At 38.2% G+C, this 24,751-nt stretch overlaps 1 protein-coding gene across 3 annotated transcripts in view; it reads right to left on the bottom strand.

Annotated features, from left to right (window-relative positions):
* The window catches only part of SORCS1 (sortilin related VPS10 domain containing receptor 1), a 633,466-nt gene that overhangs the window by 103,392 nt on the left and 505,323 nt on the right, over positions 1–24,751 (bottom strand). For all 3 annotated transcript variants that reach the window (XM_060171368.1, XM_060171370.1, XM_060171369.1), the window contains exon 10: positions 14,198–14,344. In XM_060171368.1, coding sequence (XP_060027351.1) covers positions 14,198–14,344 — 147 coding nt within the window. The remainder of the gene's footprint in view (positions 1–14,197; positions 14,345–24,751) is intronic.

Here is a 24,751-nt window from a genome sequence, read left to right as displayed (position 1 = left end):
TTTATCAGTAATCAAGTGAGTCAACACACAGTTTGGTTCCTGCCATTTGTTGCAAGGAACATTCCTCTTTGAAGTTTGCTCCCCCTTCCCCTCCTCCAGCATTCCCTCTCCTTCCCCAAAGCCTTATAATGCCTGTATTCTCAATAAAATTTAGAGCTTGATCAGAAACTTGACTTGCTCTCGTTCTTCGCGTCTCTTGTCCCTATCATTTCAGGTTTCATTGGGTTCTTAGCCCCTGTTCACCGCCCTGCTGGTCGGGGCATTCTGGCGCCCGAGCGTGGGGCAAAGAAGCCTTCTGGACCTAGAAACTCCGCTGATCAAGGGGGTAGGCCTACCCGAATTCACAGAGTCACCGCGGCCCGAGGGGGGTAACGCAAAGACTCGCAGAGATCGCCACAGAAATACCCGCCCGTGAGACGCATCTGGAAGAGAGTGTTCACAGCGGCTGAGGTAAGCAATACCATGGGACATGAATTCAGCAAACTATTTATTCATTAAAGGACTCAAGGAGTCACTCAAGACACGAAGAAATAGGGTTAAAAAAAATTAAAGAAGTTTTTAGATTATATTGGAAATATTTGCCCCTGGTTCCCCCAGGAAGGCACTATAGATAAAAAGCGTTGGAGGAGAATTGGTGACTGTCTTAATGATCACTATCAGTCTTTTGGTCCTGAACGTGTACCTGTTTCTGCCTTTTGTTACTGGAATTTAATTAATGATATCTTAAAAATCTATAATAATCAACCTGATATTAAAAACCTTATTACAGAGGGTGAAAATGTCCTCCGGCAACTTTCTAGTCCACCGTCCAGGACAAAGTCCCCATCCCCATTCCCTTCTGTGATTATTGATCTTGATCCCCCAGTACCCAGTCAAAATAAAAGCCTCCCAGCACCAGATGAAAGTAAAAGCCCTGTTTCCCTCCCTACAGGTCCCTCCTCACTTACTAAAGTTCCCTTTATTGACCCTCCTATTGCTAATTCACATGAGGAAGAAACCCAGCATTCTTTCCCCCGCCTCTATCTAGTTTTACAAAACCTCCCACAAAACCCCCCTCTCCTGAAGCACTTCCCGCAGAGAATGAGGCTTTGCTAGAAAAAGAGGCTGCCAGATACTACAATCCCAATTGGTATCCTCCTCCCTTTAATTCCCCTCCCTATATCTGTGCCCCTGCTCTCCAGCCTGACCCTCTCCTTGACAATCCCTCTGTCAGGTGGGCACTCTCAGGAGTCCTTCCAGGAATTTCCACCCTCCGCAAGGTCCTTGCTGACCGGAGAGAGCAGCTTCAATTAATGAAAGAAATAGCTGCAGTTACAGAAGAGCTTACATTTTTAGCCTCACCAAAAAACCTAAACCCAATCCCTAAAACTAAAACTAAAACTAAACCATCCAAATCAAACCTGGTTTTGGCTTTCCCTGTTACTCGGAGCCAGGCTCAAACTGGCTAGCCCTAACCCCTATGCTCTTCCTTGTCCAGACTGCCTCCCTACACCACCGCCCCTCCGTTTTGTGCTCCGGTCCTTGACTTGGCCAATAATACTGATTAGACCACTTTCTTTAAAACTGTAAAATGTACCTTAGTCCAGAAAAAAAATTTCAAAAATTTTTCTCTGCGCGGCGGCTGTAAACTAAGCCCGCCTGTTCCGCCCTCGCAGCCAATCACGGCACAGAGCCCCTGCTCCACAGATTGGCAAATTCAGTCAGTCAATCATTCCCCTAAGCCACAAAGGCCCCTCCTTGGGGGGGGGGGGTAGCGAGTCTGTGAGTTAGGAATACAAAAACCAAAAGCGGTTTTTCAAAGGGAAAATTTTCCTTTCACCAAGAATGTATGTTTTAAGTCTGTGCTAACCTTGTTTTCATTAATGTGTGTTAACCCCTAAGTAACTAAAGTTTGTTTTAAGTTTTAAATAAGATTTAGTTAAGCTAAATGTGGTTTTAAAGATCCCGACTCATAGAGTTGGCACACCTTTACCAGAGTAAAATATAGGACAGTTTCGTCCTTCTGATAGCTAATATCAGCATCAATTCATTAGTTAAAAAGATTTTCTGAGATATCTATGCATGGTAAAATGCCTCTGTAGTCTCTCTCACTCTTGTGAAAATTGTAGATATTACCAGCACCTCAATACCAACTGCCACTGTTTGTTAATTTAATTCCATGCTTGAACTGACTTTCTAATAACCCAGTCAGTGTAGAGCAGTGGCCTTGCCAGGAAAAAAAAGGGTTAAACGTGCTATTCCTGGCCTGATAAAAAAAAAAAAATTATCCAACAGATGTGATTCAACAAAATTATTTAGTGTAAAATGGTCATCTAAAAGAAATGTTAACAGTAAAAATTTATTTTAACATTTCAGCTATAAGGTTTATCTTAGCTTTTTAAGTTACCTATCTAAATCAAAGTGAAAGATCAATTAAGTTGTGTACCCACCCTTGTTCATAGCTGCCCTAAGGGTGTGATAGCTTTGTGATAAACAAAGATCCTAACAAACAAAGTTTAACATTTTACTTAAAATTGTTTAAGTGATTTCAAAAAAAAAAAAAAAGCTTTTAAAATACTTTCTCAACTAAACAGGCAAAACTGGCTTGGGTTAGTAAAAGATAACACAATAGTTATGTTAATTATTTACATGCCAGAGGCTCTTGAGCTGGTTTTCCTCTTTATATCTTTCTGCTTTTAAAAATTATCTGGTTTGTTTTAAGACACTGCCAGAGGTTTATTCTTGATAAATTAAGGTAATACATTGTGTTTTTGGTCTGATAAAAGATTTGTTTTGGCAAATCCTGATTTAACAAAATTAATATTTTGAATATTTAAACTATGAGGTTTTATTTTAGCCTTTTAAGTTGCCATATTAGAGTTCTAAGGAACAAAATCTATTAAGAGTTTTATATCTATGCTTACTCATGATAGCCTTGTGATGAGTAAAGATCTTAGTAAACTAAAGGTATAATAGTGTACTTAAACTGTCTAATCAGTTTAAAATAATGCTAAAAAATGGTAAATATTTTATCATGTCAACACATTAGGTATTGACTTTCTATAACATATTGGTTTATTCTAATAAAGAGCCTTCTAAAATCATATAAAAAAAACAAGTCAATTCTAACCATTAGATCATCAATTAACTTGGTACAAGTTCTCTCCCTAAGTAAATAATTTTAGGTACATCTCCACATAAAGAACTGACTGCTCATATGGTAAGATTTAAAACTAAACATTTTTAATTTTTTATGTATGGGTGTGTGATGACTCCTAAAGTCACTCATATCCTAAAATTTTTCTCATTTTTTTAACAAGCCTCTTAAAATTTTAACACTTGACCTGCCATAGTGAGAGCACTTTACTGGCTCCTGCATTATTTAATTAAGATCTTGCTATTCAGACTTTTAAGATTCATCTCCATTGATGAAAGCCAATGCTCTCTGACAGATTGATGTAATTCACCTGCCCATGTTTAGTAAACAAAAAAAAAAAAAAAACTTTTTCTCTCAGTTGATATTTTTTCTAAATTTATGTGGGCTACAGCTCAAACAAGAAAAACTAAAACCCTTAAGCTTAATTAATAATAAAAAAAAAGAAGGGTAATGCACCCTCCAGTATTCAGTTGGCTAAAGTGTCAATGAAGTAACATACTAAATCTTTTTAATATTTACAAAAATTTGAATTGTCCATTTATTATATCTCATTGACAAAGCCACCCACTTTTCCAGTCACAGAGACATATTTCCTTTTTCTCTTTTTTCAACACTGGATGTCCATGTTTGTTTTCCTTTTATTATGGTGGATGACATTGCTCTTGCAAAATCCACAGAGTCCCTGTTGGCAAGTCCTTACCACAAAGGACGCCATGGCAGTATATACTCCAGCTAACCTCACCAGCTTATCCAAGTCTTCTCTTTCTGCTGACCTACCACTGCTGACTTCATCTTTGCATGCTTATTGACTGCTCACTTTTCTCAAAATATTCCTCAATGTTCAAGGAACCTCACCTTGACTTCTAATGTGTATGCACCTCCTCTGTGTTTTGGTAAACACCATCCTATATTTTCATGTTAATTCTTCTCTACCTGGTCCTTGCCTCCTAGTTTTGCTTGTTCCACAGCTGACAAGAAGAAGAAAATTTCATCAGTTGGCGCTGACCAGACCAGACGTGCTGTGTTTCTTCCCCTGGACATCACATCCACTGACTGCTTCCCTTAGACTTGCTGGTGACATGCTAGGACACTCTATATATTCCTCCCATGAATTTTCTGACAAATTACAACAGGTTATAGACTCCACCACAAATAGTCTTGAGTCACTACAGAGCCCCTTATGAGACCCTTATTAGTCTTTTGTTAATGATTACCTTAAGGACCCTTTATTTTTAATAAGATTACTGATTTTATAAAACAGCAGATTGACTCCTTGGCATTAAAACCTTTGCAAATACATTATCACAGACTTGATTTGGCTGACAGAGGCCTGGCTGAACCTGAGGATGACAGACCCCCTTTTCGGATGGCATAAAACTCAGAATTATGCATGGAGACATCCAACCTTGGCAGGGCAAGGACACCAGTAAGGGGTGTAAGGCAAAGCACTGCAGGGGGAGGACCCTACTGTCCGCCTCTGAGTCCCCCGTGAAGCAAACCTGATTTGCATGGAGGTTGGTGTCAGCAACAAAAATTGTTTCCCTAGAAACTGTGGCTCTGCCTCCCCTCCCCAAAAAGACACCAAGAGCCTTATAAGATGCGGGAAGGTTGGTTTTGCACCCACCCCGTGGGAGGATTCAGGTCAATACTTCCCTCCTCTGGTTAAGCCCACCAAACCTGCTGTCAGGGTCTCTGCTCCTCACCCACATTGCCTGCCTCAATTTTAAAATTATAACAAAGGGAGGATATGCCAGGAGCCATTTCTCTGCTTTATAGATGATAAGCTTTGAGACAACGGAACCCCTCAAGACAAATGTTAATTCCCCCCTGGGCAGGCCATTTCCCCTTAGGTAAACCATTTATCAGTAATCAAGTGAGTCAACACACAGTTTGGTTCCTGCCATTTGTTGCAAGGAACATTCCTCTTTGAAGTTTGCTCCCCCTTCCCCTCCTCCAGCATTCCCTCTCCTTCCCCAAAGCCTTATAATGCCTGTATTCTCAATAAAATTTAGAGCTTGATCAGAAACTTGACTTGCTCTCGTTCTTCGCGTCTCTTGTCCCTATCATTTCAGGTTTCATTGGGTTCTTAGCCCCTGTTCACCGCCCTGCTGGTCGGGGCATTTCTTTCTTTCTTTCTTTCTTTCTTTCTTTCTTTCTTTCTTTCTTTCTTTCTTTCTTTCTTTTTCCTGCACTGTGAATCCACTGCTCCTGGAGGCCATTTTCCTATTTTGTTGCCTTTGTTGCTGTTGCTATTATTGTTGTTATTGGTTAGGGCAGAGAGAAATTGAGAGAGGAGGAGAAGATAGAGGGGGAACGAAAGACATCTGCAGACCTGCTTCACCACTTGTGAAGCAACCTCCCTGCAGGTGGGAAGCTAGGGGATCCAACTGGGATCCTTATGCAGATCCTTGTGCTTCTCACCATGTGCACTTACCCCTATGCGCTACCTGCCGCTCCCCCCCCCCCACCTTTTAACATACAGAGAAGTCAAAGGACAGAGAGTGAAAGAGATCATGGCACTAAAGTTTCCTTCAAGAGGTGGGGACTGGGTTTAAACCGGGTAGTGCTCATGGTAAAGCAGTGCACCATCCAGACCAGCTATTTCATTGACCCAAGCTAGTATTTCTTAGTCACTCTCTTTTTAAGTCTCTGGTCTTGTTTCTATACAGGAAACTGATCTTGTGATACTGTCATAATACCCAGCAGATAACAGACATAGTGTCTCAATCAGGATGTTAGCAGACTCTATATGATTCAATATAAAAGTTATACTTGTATACTAAATGCTGTAGTAATAACAACTTAATTGAACATTTAAGGGACTTGTTTATCCTTGCATGAAAATCTTGATCAAATTTTCTGATTAAGGTATCAAGTTTTCAAAAACTGGATAATAAATCTTATGTGAATTTCATTCTTATACTGAGTTGTCAAAAGCTACAGGTTTGTGTTTGAACCCATATTTTTTTTTCATCTCTCAGGATGATTATTTTCTAATCTTATCAACTTGAGTTTTTGGAATCACCAATGTATCTCTGTTATTACATTTATTCTACTCTGTAAGTCGCAGCTACCAGATATTCAGAGAGCTACAGCGACATACTGATTAAATTTATATGGTATAGAGTAAATGACAAACTAAAAATGAAATTCAGGAATAAAAACAGCTATGGCACTGGTGAAATCAAAACAAGGCATCACAATAGAGTTTTTGTCTTTACTGTCAATACAGAGAACATAACTCAAAAATAATAGAAGTAAAACATCTTGTTTTAAATAAATTTCAGATCAAGCTTTCTAAAAGAGAGTTTTTAGTTTACAATATTCTTTGAAAGTAATAAGGGCAACTTCAATAGGAATGAACAGTCATGAGTCAGGAAGGTAGCCATAGCAGTTACCCAGCATACTTCCATACCTTTGGCTCTGAGGTCCCAGGTTCAGTCTCTGCCACTACTATAAATCAGAGCTGAGAGGCAGTCTGATTAAAAAAAAAATGGAAAGAACATACAATTTGACCTACATAGTTAGCTTTCTTTTATCTAGGAAATCTCAAGTGGGTATTGACATGTGTTGCTGAGGTCAGTGTTATATAGCATAAAGATGCTAATAAGATAGGACAAGGCAGATGTATCAAACTCAAGGCAGATGTCACCACTTCTGTTTCTTATTTTATTTTATTTATTTTAATGAGAGAAGGAGGAGGGAGATGGAGAGATATACAGAGAGAGAGACACGGTGAAAAAGATACACACAGAGAGACCAGAGCACTGTTCAGCTCTGACTTTTATGGTGGCAGTGGGGATTGAATTTGGGTCATGGGAGCCTCAGACATGAAAGTCTTTTGCATAATCACTATGCTGTTTCTCAGCCACACCACTTATTTTTCCAATGGAAAATACTTCTTGATCAAGCTTTTCCATAAGTCTTCCTGTATCAAACATTAAAAATAAAAACAAAAAATAAAAGATTATTTATTCCATGAGAGATTAGAGCATGGCTATGTTTCAGCATATGTGGTGCCTGGGATTGATTTTGGAGCTTCAAACATGTAAATCCGGCGGTCTATTTGCATAATTGTTTAAAAAGTCTCCCCCCCCAACTAGAATTTTCTTGGCAACTGGGAGTCTACCAGGATGATCTCCCATTCTGTTATACACAAGCTCATATTGATATACACAACTATTTTGAGGCATGTACAATTAATTCTCATCCTCTCTCTCTCTCTCTCTCTCTTTACCAGAACACTGCTCAGCTCTGGCTTATGGTGGGGAGGGGAACTGAACCTGGGACTTAGGAGCCTCAGGCATCAGAGTCTCTTTGCATAGCCATTATGCTATTCACCCCAGACCCAATTTTATCTCTCTAAAAGAGACATACTACAAGAGAAATCATTAAGTATTGGTTTGCCTTTTCTATGAAATCTTGTGTAGAATCTAAAAAGGACTATAGATACATGCTTGAAATATCAAGCAGTGCTTTTATATTGGGACATAAAAGACAGTGATTTATTATACTCAAAACAATAAAGAAGTGTATGGTTTTACTTATAAACCACATAGAATAATCTAACCATCTCCATAGCAATATATATATATATATATATATATATATATATATATATCACTCCTTGGAGATTAGACGTAAAGGCATGACTTCAAAAAAGGATTTTTTGTACCATGAAATAGCAGACAGAACATTTTAGACAAAGAAAGCAAGTACCTGGTTTATGGTCTTAAATCAGACACTTGCTTGTACTTCCACTTGACTCAAAAATTATTTGACATGGAGCACTTGCCTTAAGAAAGGAAAGAGAACTTTTTTTTTTTAATGAGTGATTTGATGGTGCTTTACAAAATTGTAAGATTTCAGGGACATAATTTCACACCCATTCATGGTGTCTATAACTTACTGCACCCTTCTACCAAAGTCATGCCCTCCCACTGTGATAACAACTATTGTTCTTAGAGTCCAAGAGACAGTTTGGTAAACTTTTTTTTTTTTCTTTCCCAAATTCATTTGCTTTAGCATCTACATTCCACATAAAAGTGAAACTATCTGGTAGTTGTCCTGTGTCCCTTTGCTTACTTCATGCAGCATAATCACTGCTAGTTTCATCCACTTGGAACCCAAATGATACAATCACATCACTTTTTAAAAAAATTTTTACTGCAGAGGTGTATTCCACTGAACATATGTCCCATAATTTCCAGACATCTAACCTTGGGTATTTAGGTTGTTTAAACACTTTGGCGACTGTAACTAGTAAAGTTAGGATCATAGTGGTAGCATCTGTGCTTTCAAATGTGTGCTTCCATGTCCTTTGGATATATGCCTACAAGTGGTATTGCTGGATCATAAGGTATTTCATTTTTATTTGTTTAAGGACTCTCCGTATTATTTTCACAGGGGCTACACCAGTTTGCTTTCTCACCAACAGAGAATCAGTGCTACTTTTTTACACATGAAGAGGGCATTTTCAATCAGGCATCACTGCACTGCTCTGTTGCTATGGTTTTCAGAAGCCTGAGATAAATTAATTTGAGAAGAAAAGATACCAGTTCATGCACTAGCAGCAACATTAGAAATGATCTTTTTGGTGCACTTATTTCTCCACTCATATTTGTAGTACTAGATTGCCCCCAGCTGGTACAAGGAGAATGTTCTGTGACTTTTTTTTCTTCCAACGTTTCAAGGAAAATATATGGTTTATAACAATGCTCAGAGAGAAACAATGCATTATTATTTTCTTAAGTTAAAATTTTCTACCTGAACAGTTTTAGTTAGAGATTAGAATTCAGTCATCAAAAATTTAGAGTCTTTTATTTTAATGGTTATATAGGCATTATGAATTCCTGCAGGGCGCAAATAAGGCTTTCTAATTATTATGTATATTTCACCCAGGCAGGGGGCACCCTGTCTCCCTCTCTCTGCTAGTTTACTTTTTTCTTTTCTCAAATACAAACACTGTCAGATTACCTTTCTAGAGTTATCTCGAGTGTCAAAGCACAAGCTACCCCAAAGATACTTTCCTATTTTGCTTTCTTTTCCACTTTAAGAAAACACAAGTCTGTCCACAGACACTCAACTGAACAGCTGACTGACAGGGACTGGAGAGACCAACACACATATCTGAAAGCAGAGTCTTGTGTCCTTACTTATAAGTAGTCACCAAACATGGAAAAGTATCTACTGGTCATTTTCAGAAATAATTAGATCTGTAGTTGTCAGTTCTTTCAGGATCAGAAATAGATTTGAGAATCATGCAAATAAAATGAATATTTTTTCCAGAAAAAGTTCACAAAGAGACTTGTATTCAATCTTAGAGAGTTTACAAACTGTAGCATGAAAAATAATTATTGTTCTTTTGTCTTTTTTAAACTAGTTTCTTCTTTTTAATTTTTTATTTATTTACTTATTTTTTATTTGATAGAGACAGAGAGAAATTGAGAGGGGTGGGGGAGACAGAGAAAGACCTGCAGCTCTACTTCATCTTGAAGGTTTCTTCCTGCAGGAGGGGACCAGAGGCTTTAACCCAGGTCCTTGGGCACTGTACTGTGAGCACTTAACTAGAGGTGCCATCACCTGGCCCCACTATTTTCTTATTTTTATCAACAAAGTCTTTGGCCATTCCAAAGAGTTAATAACTGTTTATTCAGTTTAATTAATTAAATAGCTACTGTATTCCTAACCACTATGGATGGCAAATGAAGTATACTGGGTGACAGAAGAAATCCCTCCATCAGGTAACAAGTCAACTTAAAAACTGCTAGAGTCAATCAACTTCACATTCTACTTTTCTCTACCTCAACCTATTGGTAGCCTCTACATTTCATTTATTTTCATTGTGCTTTTATGCCTAGGATTTCTAGTCTGAGAATTGTACTGAAAAGGCAAATGAGCACTTTCAAAAACAGTAATGCAGTAAATAAATTTCTAAACAGTCATCCCCAAAGCCACCCTCCAACACACACACACCTTGCTTCTGGCTCCCAATGGATACTAGGAAAAATATTCCATCTATAGTGGAGACAGTGACAAAGAAGAGAGAGGTCTTTTGACCAATATGGCTGAGTATGGTATATTCAACCCTGCTCTAATCCAGCAAACATGTAGCATCACAATCAATGCAAAGAAGGTGGAAAGCAGAGTCAAAAATCTCCTGGGGGTAGCTGACTACTTAACTCCAGTAAAAACTTCCACTGGGATCCATAAAAAGTCACTGCTTCTTTTCATGAAACACTATACTTTCCCAGGGGTCCCAGGATTTGTCACAGGCTCAGCTCACATCTTACCTCTTGGGAGCTCAAATGTAAGGCTTTGGAGGCAGGTGGACCATGACCTGTAATACCCAATCTAATTGTACAATGCAGCATTCAGAGGAAAGAAATCCCAGCTGAGCTCTCCAGGCAATCAGTCTAAAAGTCCTAAAAATACAGCCCCAAATTACCCTGGATGTCTTATTTCTATAGAATACATTTTACCAGGAACATTCCATTTGAGGCTGTAATTCTGAACTTGTTCCACATTTGTAACAGCCCTGCTGGAAAATCTCTTTTCTAATCACTAGCCTGTGCTTTCGGTGACACTGTCACTTTCCAAGTACTCACAATCTAAAAATCACTTTTAATCTCCTCTCTGCCACCAGCTCCTAAATCCAAAGAAGATTTTTAACAGTACAAGTCTACTGTAACTCAAAGACTTTCTTTCTTATTTTGTCCCTTTGGCAGTTTTTGTAAAGTGCTTTTGCTCTCTCTTTCCTATTTCTTTTGTCATTTTTCCTTTCTCACCTTGCTCTCCATTTCCTAAAGCTCAAATTGAAAGTGCATTGGACAACTGGGTTAATGAGGGAGGAAGACCAAAGACTCTTGGGTATCATTCATTCACTCGTTCATCTATATCCCATTAAGTCATCTTTTCTCAATCTCAATGAGCCCGCCAATTTTGTTAACTTGGGGTCAACATGACTTCTTGAATTTCAGAAGGCAGAAATCATGATGAAGAGTAAGTAAAGTCCAAACATGGAACTCAAACAATACTTTTTGATAGGACATCATTTCTAAACAAATCTGCAAACACTAATAACAGTCCTTGAGCTGAACCAGGTGCCAGGCATGTTTCTTGCAGCTAATTACCTGGAGTGATCCATAGCACAGAGCCCCTTTGTTCATAAACACACATTTTAACAAAGGAGGATGAACATGAAAGTCTACTGATACATGTATTGATTTCAGACAGTGAGAATAAGATGGATAAAAGACAGTTGAGAAAAGTGCAACTAGAAAGAATGCTCCAGAATGCTCTCTAGGATTAGGTAGCAAGAAGAGAGATCTAAGTGCTAAGGAAAGTCAGCTAAGAATAAGGAACTACTAAAAGAAATAATGCCGAATATGAAGGGCTTAAGAGTACTTTGAGTTTAAGCTATGCAAAGGGGTATGCTCTCCTCTCCTGTCATTACTACATGTTAGAAAGGAAGGAGAAGGAACTGGAGAACTATCAGGAGCAGTAGGCAGGGGCCAGAGCACATGGGGCATTGCAGGTAGGGATGAAGTATTCCAATTTTCTTCTATTAGAATTTGAGATCCAAAACATTTAAGTAAAGGAGTTATGCTATCTGACTTAAAAAGTCCAAACTATTATATAAAATTTTAGAGAAAATAAATCTAATCCACAGTAAAAGAATGACTATTAGAGATTTCCTAGGGTCAAGATGGCTGGAATTTGGATGGTTTAGTGAAGATGAAAAAAGTTTACAATGAATTTATATACTAGAGTTTAAGCAATAACATTTTCTAACACTGTGTTGGGGCAGTACAGGAAACACTTTACCCCCTTCCGGTTGCTGTGGCTCGGTGATGGCACCACAAAAGAAGAAGAGAGAAGGATAGACACTTACACACCTGCTTCACTGCTCGTGAAGCAGATAGGTACAGGTGAGCAGTGGGGTTTCAAACCCAGGTCCTTGAGTATATCCTTATATGTGCTTAACTGGGTGCACCACTGCCCAGGCCTCCAGGAAACACCTTCTTGAGTGTTTTGTATAAAAAGTTTTTCAAATGGTTCATTTGTTGTGCCAGATTGTCCAGGGGACTTTTTCTTTCTCTTCTTTCCCCTTTCCTTTCCTTTCCTTTCCTTTCCTTTCCTTTCCTTTCCTTTCCTTTCCTTTCCTTTCCTTTCCTTTCCTTTCCTTCCTTCCCTTCCCTTCCCTTCCCTTCCCTTCCCTTCTTTCTTCCTTTCTTTTTATTCATTTTTTAAAAGATTATATGGCAAATTCTAGTAAGCACTTAACACCCAAAGTATGTGTTAAGTATGTGGTGGGGTGGAGATTTAAATAACTCGCAGATCCCAAGTATCTTTGGCTAAATATTATGATGTTCCATCCTAGATTAGTTAAACTAGGGAGGTAATTCTTGTTTTTTTTTTTTAATAAAAAGGTTTTTACTAGTTTTTATTATTTATGAGAAGAGATATCAGAGAAATAACTCTTCCCTAAAAAACACTGTTAAGTTATGCATTGCATAGAACAGGTATTCAATAAATTAACTAGTTACTTCCTCTTGTCAATGACTTTGTGCACTTACTATCATAACTACTCCCCCATCTTCAACCACTACAAGTTACCATTAATAAGGATAAAAGCTGAGTGAGAAGCTGTATTTCAGACTACTGTTCTGATGCAAAGTGACAAGTGTGATATCCTCTGCAACTAATAAGGTCAAGGGATGACTTCTGGCATCTTCACAAGAAGGAGGACAACTCAATCTACAGCTGTCAGAGTGAACCTCCAAAGTAAATGCTCAGACTCCATGAGTAAGAAGGAAGAGAGCTGAGTGTGGATGGCATGAAAGCAGAGCTGTACAAAAAATGAACTCACACACACACACACACACACACACACACACACACACAATCCTTTTACTAAAACTCAGAGCACCACACTAGAAGATGTCATACTGGTCATTTCCTTCTATGATTTTAAACTCCAGAGATTCCTAAACAGCTTTATAGAGATCAGCATTTAAATATAACTTATTTTGCAATTAAACTACATATGCCTTTATTTTGCATTCATTATGTTTTCATGTACCAGGCCCAGGGCAGTTTCCAGAACAAATAAGGGGTGAGATGAGACCATATAATCTTTCATTTATTTATATAGTTTCTCCCAAATATGCTGCATATTCGTTAAAGGCAAGACTTGTCCTTGATACCCATTTTGAATGACATTAGGTAATCAAATATAAAAATATCCCCATCTTGATCAACTTACTGCACAAATGTTAGAAAAGTGAAAGAAAGCCAAATATCAAAGTAGGAGTCATTAAGCTTTGTATTAAAAGGATCAGATAATAAATATTTCAAACTTTGAATACCATTCAGTTCCTATAATGACTGCAATGGCAGAGGAAAAATTAGCCACAGTGAATATTCAGTAAGTATGCTTGTGTTCCAAGAAAACATTTTTAGAAAAACAAGGTTGGGCTACATTTGCTGTATTAACAACTACTTGTCAAATCCTGTTTTAAAGGATGAAACACACATGATAATATCATTGTATAGTAGAGTACTGAAAAGAGTTTGCATCAGTGGTCCTTATACATTTTGAGGTATACAGTTCTGTGAAAATAAGATCTGTATATCCACTAGAAGATAGAGCAATAAAATTCTGCATTCAATTCATCAATTCTATGGCTGGATGGATGTATGTGTCACTAGATGTGCAAGAGGTTGTCCCTGGAAGTGTAAGGGTGCATAACACCACCATAGATAAAAAAAATAACATGTTGCCCCTTAAAATTAGTTTGAAGTCCTCAAAAGAACTTGGGTCACAACTAACTTCCTTAAAACTGAGCAGGAAACTTAGTCATATTCTCTTATCTTTTGGGTCTATCACAAAAGGCAGCATAGTGACTCTTTTCTATACACTCTGCCATCACACCATTCCTTGTCCCTTTTTGTTCATCAGTTGAACAAGAATCCCTTGGAACATCTTTATCAGCTTGCTTCACATCCATTCCCAGCCTTCCACCGAATGGGGCATTCTGCTCCTAAAAGAAGACTCACCAGCAAACAGTGTACAGGGTCACCCCTTAGATCCGCGTCTGGTGCCTGCAGCAAACGCCAGTCTCTGCCTTTGTTATATGTGATGAAAGTCTTCACCTGGTTGTCAATCTTCTTGTTAGCTAAGAACATTCCCTTTATCCCTGCTACCTGGGAAAAATTGACATGGCTGAAAAATACATCATTTTGATAAGAGATCTATTTGTTTACTTAAAAAGCATAAAAACCTGCAGGCAGTCAAACTCAGCTGTGATCACTTATCTTCAAGGAAAGAGAAGGTGAGGATAAAAGGAAAGGGGATGATATTTATTTATAATGACTCTCTAAGTTGGAGGAGATAGAGTAATACATTGTTGCCCTCAAGGATATGGGGATTATAATACAAATTTGACAGAGGTTTCTTTTTTTTACCTAAAGTAGGCTAGTATTGACTTACAAGTGATAAACTGGTACCCTCAGCTCTGTTACTTGGTAAACTATATTTAAAAAAAAATAGAGACTAATTTTGTTTTGTGAGACATACAATTATTTTGTCTAATTAAATACTTATAAAAATCCTCTCAATATTCTACTTCTCAGATGAAGAAATGGAGGTTATTCGAGGTAAGGCAGAATGCCCTAAGCCATACTATCTAAGGTCATACAGACAGTACATGGCTGATATCAGTGGGGTTTAACCTAGAACTCTATGGTTTCAAAGACTATAAACTTAATAACGATCTACATTATTCAATAAAAAAGTAACTCTGATCATAAAATAGATGTACATATATATACATCTATTTTATGATCAATTACTATATATATATATATATATATGCAAAGATTGCTCTAGTAAGCCACCAAAACACATTGAACCAAAGAGAATGATGAAATACAAAGAAGCAGTGATTTCCTTTGTCAAATAACCCCTGCTTCATTTCAATAATCCTGTTGTTTCTTCCTCAATCATTACTTGACTCTGATAGAAAGTTACTCCTTCTCTTCTGTGTACTAGGAAAGAGACAAAGATTACTAACTTGTCAAAGTAATGTGATAGCAAATCAATAATTGTGTACTATACGTTTCCTGTGCTTTAGAGTTTATTAAATACATACATACATATTTTATTCTGCTTGAAATGATGACAGCTAAGGAAACTGGAAGGCAACAAGTGAAGGGACTGAGATATTTTGAATACATTACATTATACATATACGTATGTACATATACATATACACATATATACATATACATATATACATGTATGTATATATACATGTGTATATACATATACATATGTACATATACATATACATTATACATATCTATTTCACTTAATGTTTACAATAAGTGACAGAGCGAGTCATTTTGAAAATGAGAAAATGAAAACTTAGGTTAGATGTGTTTCTGATTATATACAGGGTATGAGTGAATAGGTCAGCAAGCATATTTGAAACCATTTAACTTAACTCAAAATTATATATATATATATATATATATATATATATATATATATATATATATATATACCAAAGAGCAAAGAGTTGTCACCTTTCAGTCCTTGCCATGTATCAAGCAATATATGGCTGGTACTTTATGGATAAAACTCCCAATGTTGCTTATAAATGTACCAAATGATTACTACTCCAATTCTACTGAGAAAGAAGCTTAAGTATGCATCCGAATTTAATTGCTTAAGATAGTAGAGTTAGGGTTCCCACTCACATCTGCCTAACATGCAAAGCTCTTTCAACAAATGCAATTCTGAATTTGTCAATTCAAATAGGTTGAGTTTCTAACAATAGGATATGCAGGATGTGCCTTTGCTCTTGACACAGTCAAACCTCATTAGTTTGTACCTGCTGATTTGGCATCTGGGATAATTTAGAGTTGAGCCAACTTTGTTCTCTTTGGGAACTGCAAGTTTGTTAAGCAAATCAATGGTATCAACGAGTTGCTGGGAGGAATACTTTGAACTACTTAGGAAAACAAGCCTCATTTTGGGCAATCAACAGCAGCCAGAACAGTTTCTCACACATTGTTGATCCTCAACAAAAGTGGAAGATGCAAAACTGCAGGAGCACTCTGCCTCCCAACAACAGTGTGTTAATTACAAATAATGAGCAGTTATTCTCTATACCAGCTTCTTTGGATATCTCACCAGGAAACCACATATTGGTTTTGCATATGTTCAAGAGGCTGTTACATATTTAACTATGACTGAACTGCCAGTTCATTAAAAATTAACTTTCATCAATCAGAATTTCTACAAAGTCATACTTGTCTTCCTTCCACAGCATACTCATGCACGAGGAATGGCACTGCTCAACACTAGGAGCTTATGACAAATACAGGAAGAATAAAAAGATGACTTCTTATAGTAGTTCTGCTACCCATTTTCTTTCTGTCTTTCCCTCAGTTGGCAAAGGTGTCAAAGTAGGGTTATGCATGTTTAGGAGCTGGCTTATTTGATCTGCAGACGCAGTGATTTTATTGGCCCCGACTGCTTGGCAATATCAAATGCCACTTGCGCAGAGAACTGCACTTTCTAATTCATTTCTGGCAGTTTGGCCTTCAGGTTTATCTTGTGGTATAAAAACTTGGCAAAAAAAACCCAGAGGGAATGTGTGAGAAGAGGGAATAAAACTGGAGAGGGTCTGTTTATTTTCTTCTTACAGTCAAGATACTTAATGTGTGAAAATTCCATTTGGAGTGCCTTCCTTCCTTCCTTCCTTCCTTCCTTCCTTCCTTCCTTCCTTCCTTCCTTCCTTCCTTCCTTCCTTTTTCTCTCTTCCCCCCCCCCCCCTCTCTCTCTCTCTCTCCCCTTTGGCCTGACCTACAAAAATGGTTGCCCTCAGTGTGTATGCCATTAGTTCAACTGTTCCTTCTTTACTATGTTCTAGAAATTCATCTTTCTGTATGTCTCAGTGTCTCTTAAGGTCTAGTCGGAATAGCCCTAGTCTAGAAATGATAGTATAAATCACTCCCCATCTACAGATCTTTTTTGCTCTGCTTATGTCTCTTAGAGTGCTGGTACCTACATCTTTCTACTCAATAATTTGTGGACTTCTTGCTTGGACAGTGCACTCCTTTACTGGGTGTGTGACCCAGGTTCCAGCCCAATCCCCACTGCACTGAATGAAGCCTTAGTGTTGTGACCTCTTTTACCCTCTCTGCCTCTATCTCTCTCTTTACCTAAAATAAGTTTTAGGGTTATTTTATTAGTTATTTATTTATTGCCACCAAAGGTATTGCAGGGACTCAGTACTTGCACACACACAAAAAAAATCCTTCGCTCTCATTCTTTTCTTATGATTTGATAGAGAGTATTAGTGAAAAAGAAGTGTGTGTGTGGGGGGGTGGTAGATGGTAGGGGTTAGGCAGGGAAAAAGGGAGTCACTGGCAGCAGTGCTCCACTACTTGTGAAGCTTCTGTTTATTCATTTTTAGTGCATTTATTCAATAGTCCAACAGATTTAGAATGGCTACACAAAAACATATGCATAATACAGTTTTTTTTTTGAGAGTAGGGATACTCTATATACTGGGAATTCAGATTTCTTTGGTTATTTAAAGGAAGATCCCATAAATCTCCTTGTTTGCAAATAGCTACATCTTACAGCATTCTCTGCAGCCTTATTTCTCATGTGTTTTCTCATGTGTTGGGAGGACACTGGCTCAGGAGTTTTTGCTTATTTATATCTCTAATGCTGATTGGGAGGTGACTTCTGTATCCCATCCCTTCCTCTGATAGCTTTCCCATTCTTTAACCTTCTGGGAGTATGGACCCAAGGTCATTGTGGGATGTAGAAGGTTGAAGATTTGGCTTCTGTAATTGCTTCACCCTGAACATGGGCATTGACAGGTTGAGCCATACTCCCAGCCTGTCTCTCTCTTTCCCTAATGGAGAAGGGCTCTGGGGAAGTGGAGCACCAGGACACATTGGTGGGGTTGTCTGTCCAGGGAAGTCTGGTCAGCATCATGCTAGCATCTGGAACCTGGTGGCTGACAAGAGAGTTAACATACAAAGCCAAACAAATTGTTGGCCAATCATGGACCTAAGGGTTGGAGCAGTGCAGATGAAGAGTTGGGGGGTCCTCCATTTTGTAGATAGCTAGTAGGCGTATTTTAGTTAAATTCCAAAGGGTGAGTGGCTATAGTACTTTTTTTTTTTTTCCTTTTTCTTTTTGCCCCTGAGCTTGAAATCTGATATGCCAGTGGATCCAAGTTGTCTGGGGAGATGATGTCTTGGCTGGGAAAAGGACCAGAAAGCTGGATCAGGGAAGAGAGTAGTTCCCTAATATGGGAAAGGGATATAAATATTGTTGACTGTAAACCCCATTGATTTGATGTGATCTGGGGCCCATAATTAGCTTAGAAGTCTGTGTGACCTCTGCATCCCTGTAGATCTGAGCTCACATTCTGTGGTCATGAGTAGGAACATTCCATGCTGCCCCAATATCAACCCATCTTCCTCAGGTGTAGGTGTAATAATATTTCCTTTCCTGATACCCACTATCCCTCACACATGTTAAGTTGCACATTTTATGCATACTGAGTATATCAGCCAGGTGGCTTCATTTCCAATATAACCCGTTTCCACTCAACTGGAATGAGCTGTCACCATCCATTAAACCAAAGTGCTCTTCATCATCATTAATTAATATTTTCTTCCCAGAGGAGGGAGAATGTTGTCCAAAGCTGTCAGGCCCCCTCTCATCATCCACACAAGAATGTATGAGGACTTGCATGTCTCAGATACACTTATCATACTGCTTTTACTCAGGTCACTCTCAGGCACACTACACTGTCTCCTGTTAGCCAATGCCACTGAGGCACTTGTGATACTCTAAAATGACAGTTTTAGGACATTCCCCCCCCCCCCAGGCTTCTGCACCTCCACCAGACAAAACTAAGAGTTGCATGGTAATACTGCCTGGATTCAGCTAAAACTGTAGGCTTGGAATTTGGCTGTAAAAGAAGAGAATAGGTTGTGTGCAGTTGTGAACAACTGCTTCCATTGACTCTCCCCCAAACCATTTTCTTCACATTTTTTTTTCTTCTTACTGGTACATAAAGTGTACTACTATTTTTCATGTTCTTTAATGTTATTATACCTCAGGGAAGTTACTTGGTCATAATCAAATACAAACCCAAGTAATGTTTCCAGACAGGTAGTTTGTACTTAAAAGTTTGTATATACTAGAATGTGGATCCTATGATGCCGCTGATTGTTTGCAGTCTTGCAAAAGTGACGGTTCTCTCCTCTATGCCCCTGTTTGAGGGGCAGGAGGTACTTGGAGGGTACCAGGAAATGGGAGTGGTGACAGGTGTGACTTGGAAAGGTGAAGGCAGGGCTTGAGCATTAAAGCCTAGACCTATGGGCATGGTCTCTCTCTCTGTCTGCCCAGGTCAACATGTGAGTAGTAGCTTTAAGGGGCTTCTCTCTCTTCTCGTTCTTTCTGTCTTTCTCTCTACCTATGTGCGCCTCCCATCAAGATGTGAGTAGGGGCTTCTTTCTCTCCTCTCCTCTCCTCTCCTCTCCTCTCTCTCTCTCTCTCTCTCTCCTTAGATCACCATGTGAGTAAGCTGCTTTTAAGTTTTCTCCCTCTCTGTCTTACTCTCTTCTCTTTCCCCCACCCTAATATATGACTGTTCTCAATTTTCCTGAATAAAGTTTAAAATTCCTGCATATCATGCTCTCTCCTCAATTCTTGGTTGAGATAATGCATGATGGACCTTTTAAATGTTGGGAAACATTTAAAACAAGTGCTGGCCTATCTTCCTCCAATACACTCCATTTACTTATGTTTGAAATGAGAATGATTGTAGTACCTATGTAAAAAAGTTAATAGATGGATAAATGAGAAATATGTGAAGAATTCTTCACACAGTGCTTGGCACATATGGCCCCAAATTATCAGCTACTGTTATTCTATCATCAATAACAAAAAAAAAACATACTTTATAACATTTTTGCTTTACTGTCAACTTTTCTTACTCACATTTCTTATTACTCTTGAATGTGGTCGTGGTCCAAGTTCAGTTCACACTATGCTGGTAAGTAAATAATGAAATCATGTATGGTGGCCCCCAATATTCTGTCCCCAACAATTCTCTATCTCATGACATACAGATATAAAAGTTGTATGTAGAAAGGACTGCAATTTCTATAAGGTGTCAGTATATGTGAGAACAAAATGACTCATTTTAATGAGCACCATACAATTTCTTCTACTTTCCCCACAGAGGATCAACAATAGGGGCTGGGTGGTGGTGTACCTGGTTGAGCACACACATTACAGTGCACAAGGACCTGGGTTTAAGCCCTCGTCCCCACCTGCAGGGGGAAAGCTTTTTGAGTGGTGAAGCAGTGCTGCAGATGTCTCTGTCTCTTTCTCCCTCTCTATCTCCTCTTTCCCTCTCAATTTCTGGCTGTCTCTATTCAATAAATAAAGATAATTAAAAAAAACAAAAAATTAAAAAAACAAAGGCTCAACAATATATAATCTTGCTGTACACATTCAACATATACCAATATATTGCATAGCTTGCTTCTGTTAGCAGATATTATGGCGTAAACAAATGCAGGAACAGCAGGAAATTAGCTTACAGGATTATGTAAGCAAAAGAAAAACACACCATCCTTTCAGTCATCCCCAAAGGTGAGCCAACAGAGACTCCTTGTATTCCTCCATCACACCCACTTTCTGTGTTGCTCATCTGTGCTCCTTATTAATTCATTTATGGATTTTCTTACTTTTTGATTTTATCTCTAAGTACTCATCACTTATCTCAGTTCTACTGGGAAATTCATGCTGGATGGCTTTCAGCTTCCTGCAAACCAGAACAATCAGATTTAAGGAACACTTGTGCCAGATTCAGTGTCAGCCAATATTCTTTCTATCTAGGTAATCAGCAGATACGGCATTGCTGCTCTGATCACATCAATTTCAACTCAAGTTGGTATGAGCTGTCAGGCTAATAAAAAAAAGAATAGTGGCCCCAGCCCCAGGATGCAGAACACCTTTACATAATGTAGTCACACCACTGCTCAAAGTGATGATAATGAGAACCAGCAGTTTCTCTACAGTCTGCTGCAGAAGAGACACAAAGGGCAAGCAAAAGGATCAACTAGTAATGGTTTCCCAGTCTGGAGGTCACCTGTTTCCTCTTCTCATTCCTTACAAGTAAAGAAAAACTGGGGGTGGGGGTGGGGGTAGAACATAGTAGAAATCAGAGAAGCAAACTGGCTAGTTAATTAGAGCAGCTGCTTTCATTTCATACCAGCCAGACACTCAGTGAAATAAGCTTCCATTCTAAGTGCTCTATCACGACAAGGAAATGCATGGCATTTCAACAGAACACAGAACACACTGGAAGTTTAAATGTTTATAAGGCATTTACAAATGAGGAAAGAGATATGACAATTTACACTTGTTTATAGAAAGACAACTACTTGGTGTTAAAGAAAGTCATATGGCCATGCTAATTGCAATATGGGAAGGAGCACAGATTGGAAACAGTGTCAATGTGTTGGACTTCAAACAATGTGGGTAGATTTTAAGACACAAATAGAACATTGTATTGGCATCTAAACTCTTTGGATCATAGTATTAATTACCTAGTTATAATTTGGTAAGTATTGCTGTGTTTCAGGCACTGCTCTCTGCATTTTTAATTTATTTAGTTCATGAAGAATAACTCCACTGATTCTCAGATAAATCTTATCAAGTAGGCACCACATTTATCCCTACTTTTTAATTTTTTCTTCTTTAATCACCAAGGTTATAGTTTTTTCCTTCTCTCCCCTCCCCTCTCTTTTGCTCCCCTCCCCTCTCATCTCCTATCTCTCTCCTCTCCTCTCTTCCTTCCCTCTTCCTCTCCCTTCCCTTTTCCCTTCCCCTTATCCATTCCTTTGTTCTTTCATTTTCTTTTGGACATAAAATTATATATATATACATATATATATATATATATATATATATATATAGAGAGAGAGAGAGAGAGAGAGAGAGAGAGGAGAGATACAGCAGCACTGTTTCACCACTCATGAAGTATTTCTTAATTTAGTCATTTCCAAGTGGAAATTCAGGGGCTCAAATTTGGGTCCCAGCATGCTAACATGCACACTCTACCCAGTAAGCCAACTAAAGACCCCCATCTCTATACTTTATATCTTAAACAAGGAAATCGAGGCTTAGAAATGACTGGATTTATCTCAAGAATACATCCATGAGGTATAGGATTTAGACCCAAATAGCTGACTTCACAATATATTTCAAACCTCAATTTTATCCAACATGAATTTTAAGCAAGATCACCAGAAAATATAAATACTTTCCAGAATACATGTCAGTAACTCATTTTATATATATATATAACCTCATAGGCAGAAGAGGAAGTCAAAGAAACTTGTGAATGTGTTAAAAAAATATTGCAGTGCATTTTATAAATATATACTCAAAACTATGTCCTTTGCTAGTCTATCATAATTTCCATTGTAAATACCTCAGCTATGAATTGGGCATGCAGTGTGATACTATGCCCAAGTCTGGAGAAAAGAAAATCTCTAAGAACCCCTGATAGCGAAAGAATACAGACAGTACTAAAAGGAACTACAATGATAGTTGTATATTTCTTTCTAAAAAGATTTTATTTATTTATTTATTAGACAGAGAGAGAGAAATTGAGAGGAAAGGAAGAGACAGAGAGACACGTGCAGCACAACTGATTCTGTACTCCTAAAGCTTACCGTCTGCAGGTGGAGACCAGAGGTCTGAACCAGGTCCTTGTGTTTGTGCACAAAGCAATGTGTGTGTTTAAACTGGTGCACCACTGTCTGGCCCTAGTTTTAAATTTCTTTTTTTTCTTTTTTTAAATTATTATTTTTTTAAATATTTATTTTATTTATTTATTCCCTTTTGTTGCCCTTGTTGTTTTATTGTTGCAGTTATTATTGTTGTTGTTGGATAGGACAGAGAGAAATGGAGAGAGGAGAGAGGAAGACAGAGAGGGGGAGAGAAAGACAGACACCTGCAGACCTGCTTCACCGCCTGTGAAGCGACTCCCCTGCAGGTGGGGAGCCGGGGTTCGAACCGGGATCCTTATGCCGGTCCTTGTGCTTTGCGCCACCTGCGCTTAACCCGCTGCGCTACAGCCCGACTCCCTCGTTTTAAATTTCTTAAGTGAAACTGGTTTCATTATTTGACACACTGGGTATGATTTGCTTGTTAGTAATTATACAAACAACCTCTTGACTCTGAACTTCTATTCAACTAAATGATAGCCTCTTTATGACATTACATATTTGAATCAGCTTTATTTTTTTCTCCAGATAGACTATGTATAGTTTTATAATTGCACTTCCCGATTTCTGAATGTTTAATAATGGTTCATTATAACATATTATATATCTTTTAGATTAAAAGATGGAAAAATGTCCAAAATTCACCTTTCTTATTACCTAATTGTTATTTAAATGACAATATTTTTATAAAGCTTACTGAACTGATATATGCAATTTTCTTATATTTACTTATTTATTTCCCTTTTGTTGCCCTTGTTATTTAACATTGTTGTGGTTACTGATGTTGTTGTTGTTGAATAGGACAGAGAGAAATGGAGAGAGGAGGGGAAGACAGAGAGGGGGAGAGAAAGACAGACACCTGCAGACCTACTTCACTGCTTGTGCCAGTCCTTGTGCTTCACGCTACGTGCACCTAACCCGCTGTGCCACCACCCAACTCCCTGAAATTTTCTTTTTAACCTTGGTCATTTTGAGGAACAAAGGGCCATGTTTCTTTAGAGAAGGCTGTTTCATATTTTATTTTTTGAGAGAGGGGAGTTTTGGGGTGCATAAGACTAAATACAGTGCCTTAAACATGCTAAACACGTAGTCTAGTACTGAGCTATATCCCTGGCCCTTCAACTTTGTTTTTACTTCCTGTTTTTGCAATATAGGAAAGAAAGACCTACTACTATTACTTACTCATTGACCCACTGAGAAGATGGTAATTATTGAAGGGAGTCTTATCTATTAATAGTTAAAAAGATGATCGTGGGTTCAACTTGAGTGTATCCCAATGTGATGCAAAGATGTCCTTTTCATTCATTCTTTAAGAGTGATAAAGGGTATTCTTACCACCTCTTTGCTTTGTTGGCATTTCATGACTATTTTCAACGTTCACATCTATTGGATTGTCAGAAAAGTCATGACATATTTTTCTATGCAAAAAACCTGTATCACTCATTTAAATATTTTGAATTCTTCCTTAGACACTCCAATCTCTCAGAAGTCTATCACTTATAACTTGGTCCAAAAGTAATCTTTCCACAACTACCGAAATAGTCTGTACATTTCTCCTTATTGTATGTGTAATTAGGTCCTGTAAGAAATTAAATGATAGTTTAAGTGATTACTTTTTAAAAAACTGTTTTTATTATCTTTATTTATTTACTGGATAGAGACAGCCAGAAAACAAGAGGGAAGGAGGTGATAGAGAGGGAGAGAGAGACAGAGACATCTGCAGCACTGCTTCACCACTCACAAAGCTTTCCCCCTGCAGGTGGAGAC

This window comes from Erinaceus europaeus, chromosome 14, assembly GCF_950295315.1.
Source record: "Erinaceus europaeus chromosome 14, mEriEur2.1, whole genome shotgun sequence".
Classification (NCBI taxonomy): domain Eukaryota; kingdom Metazoa; phylum Chordata; class Mammalia; order Eulipotyphla; family Erinaceidae; genus Erinaceus; species Erinaceus europaeus.
The sequence above is the reverse complement of the archived record's forward strand: the minus strand, read 5'-3'. Positions and strand labels throughout refer to the sequence as shown.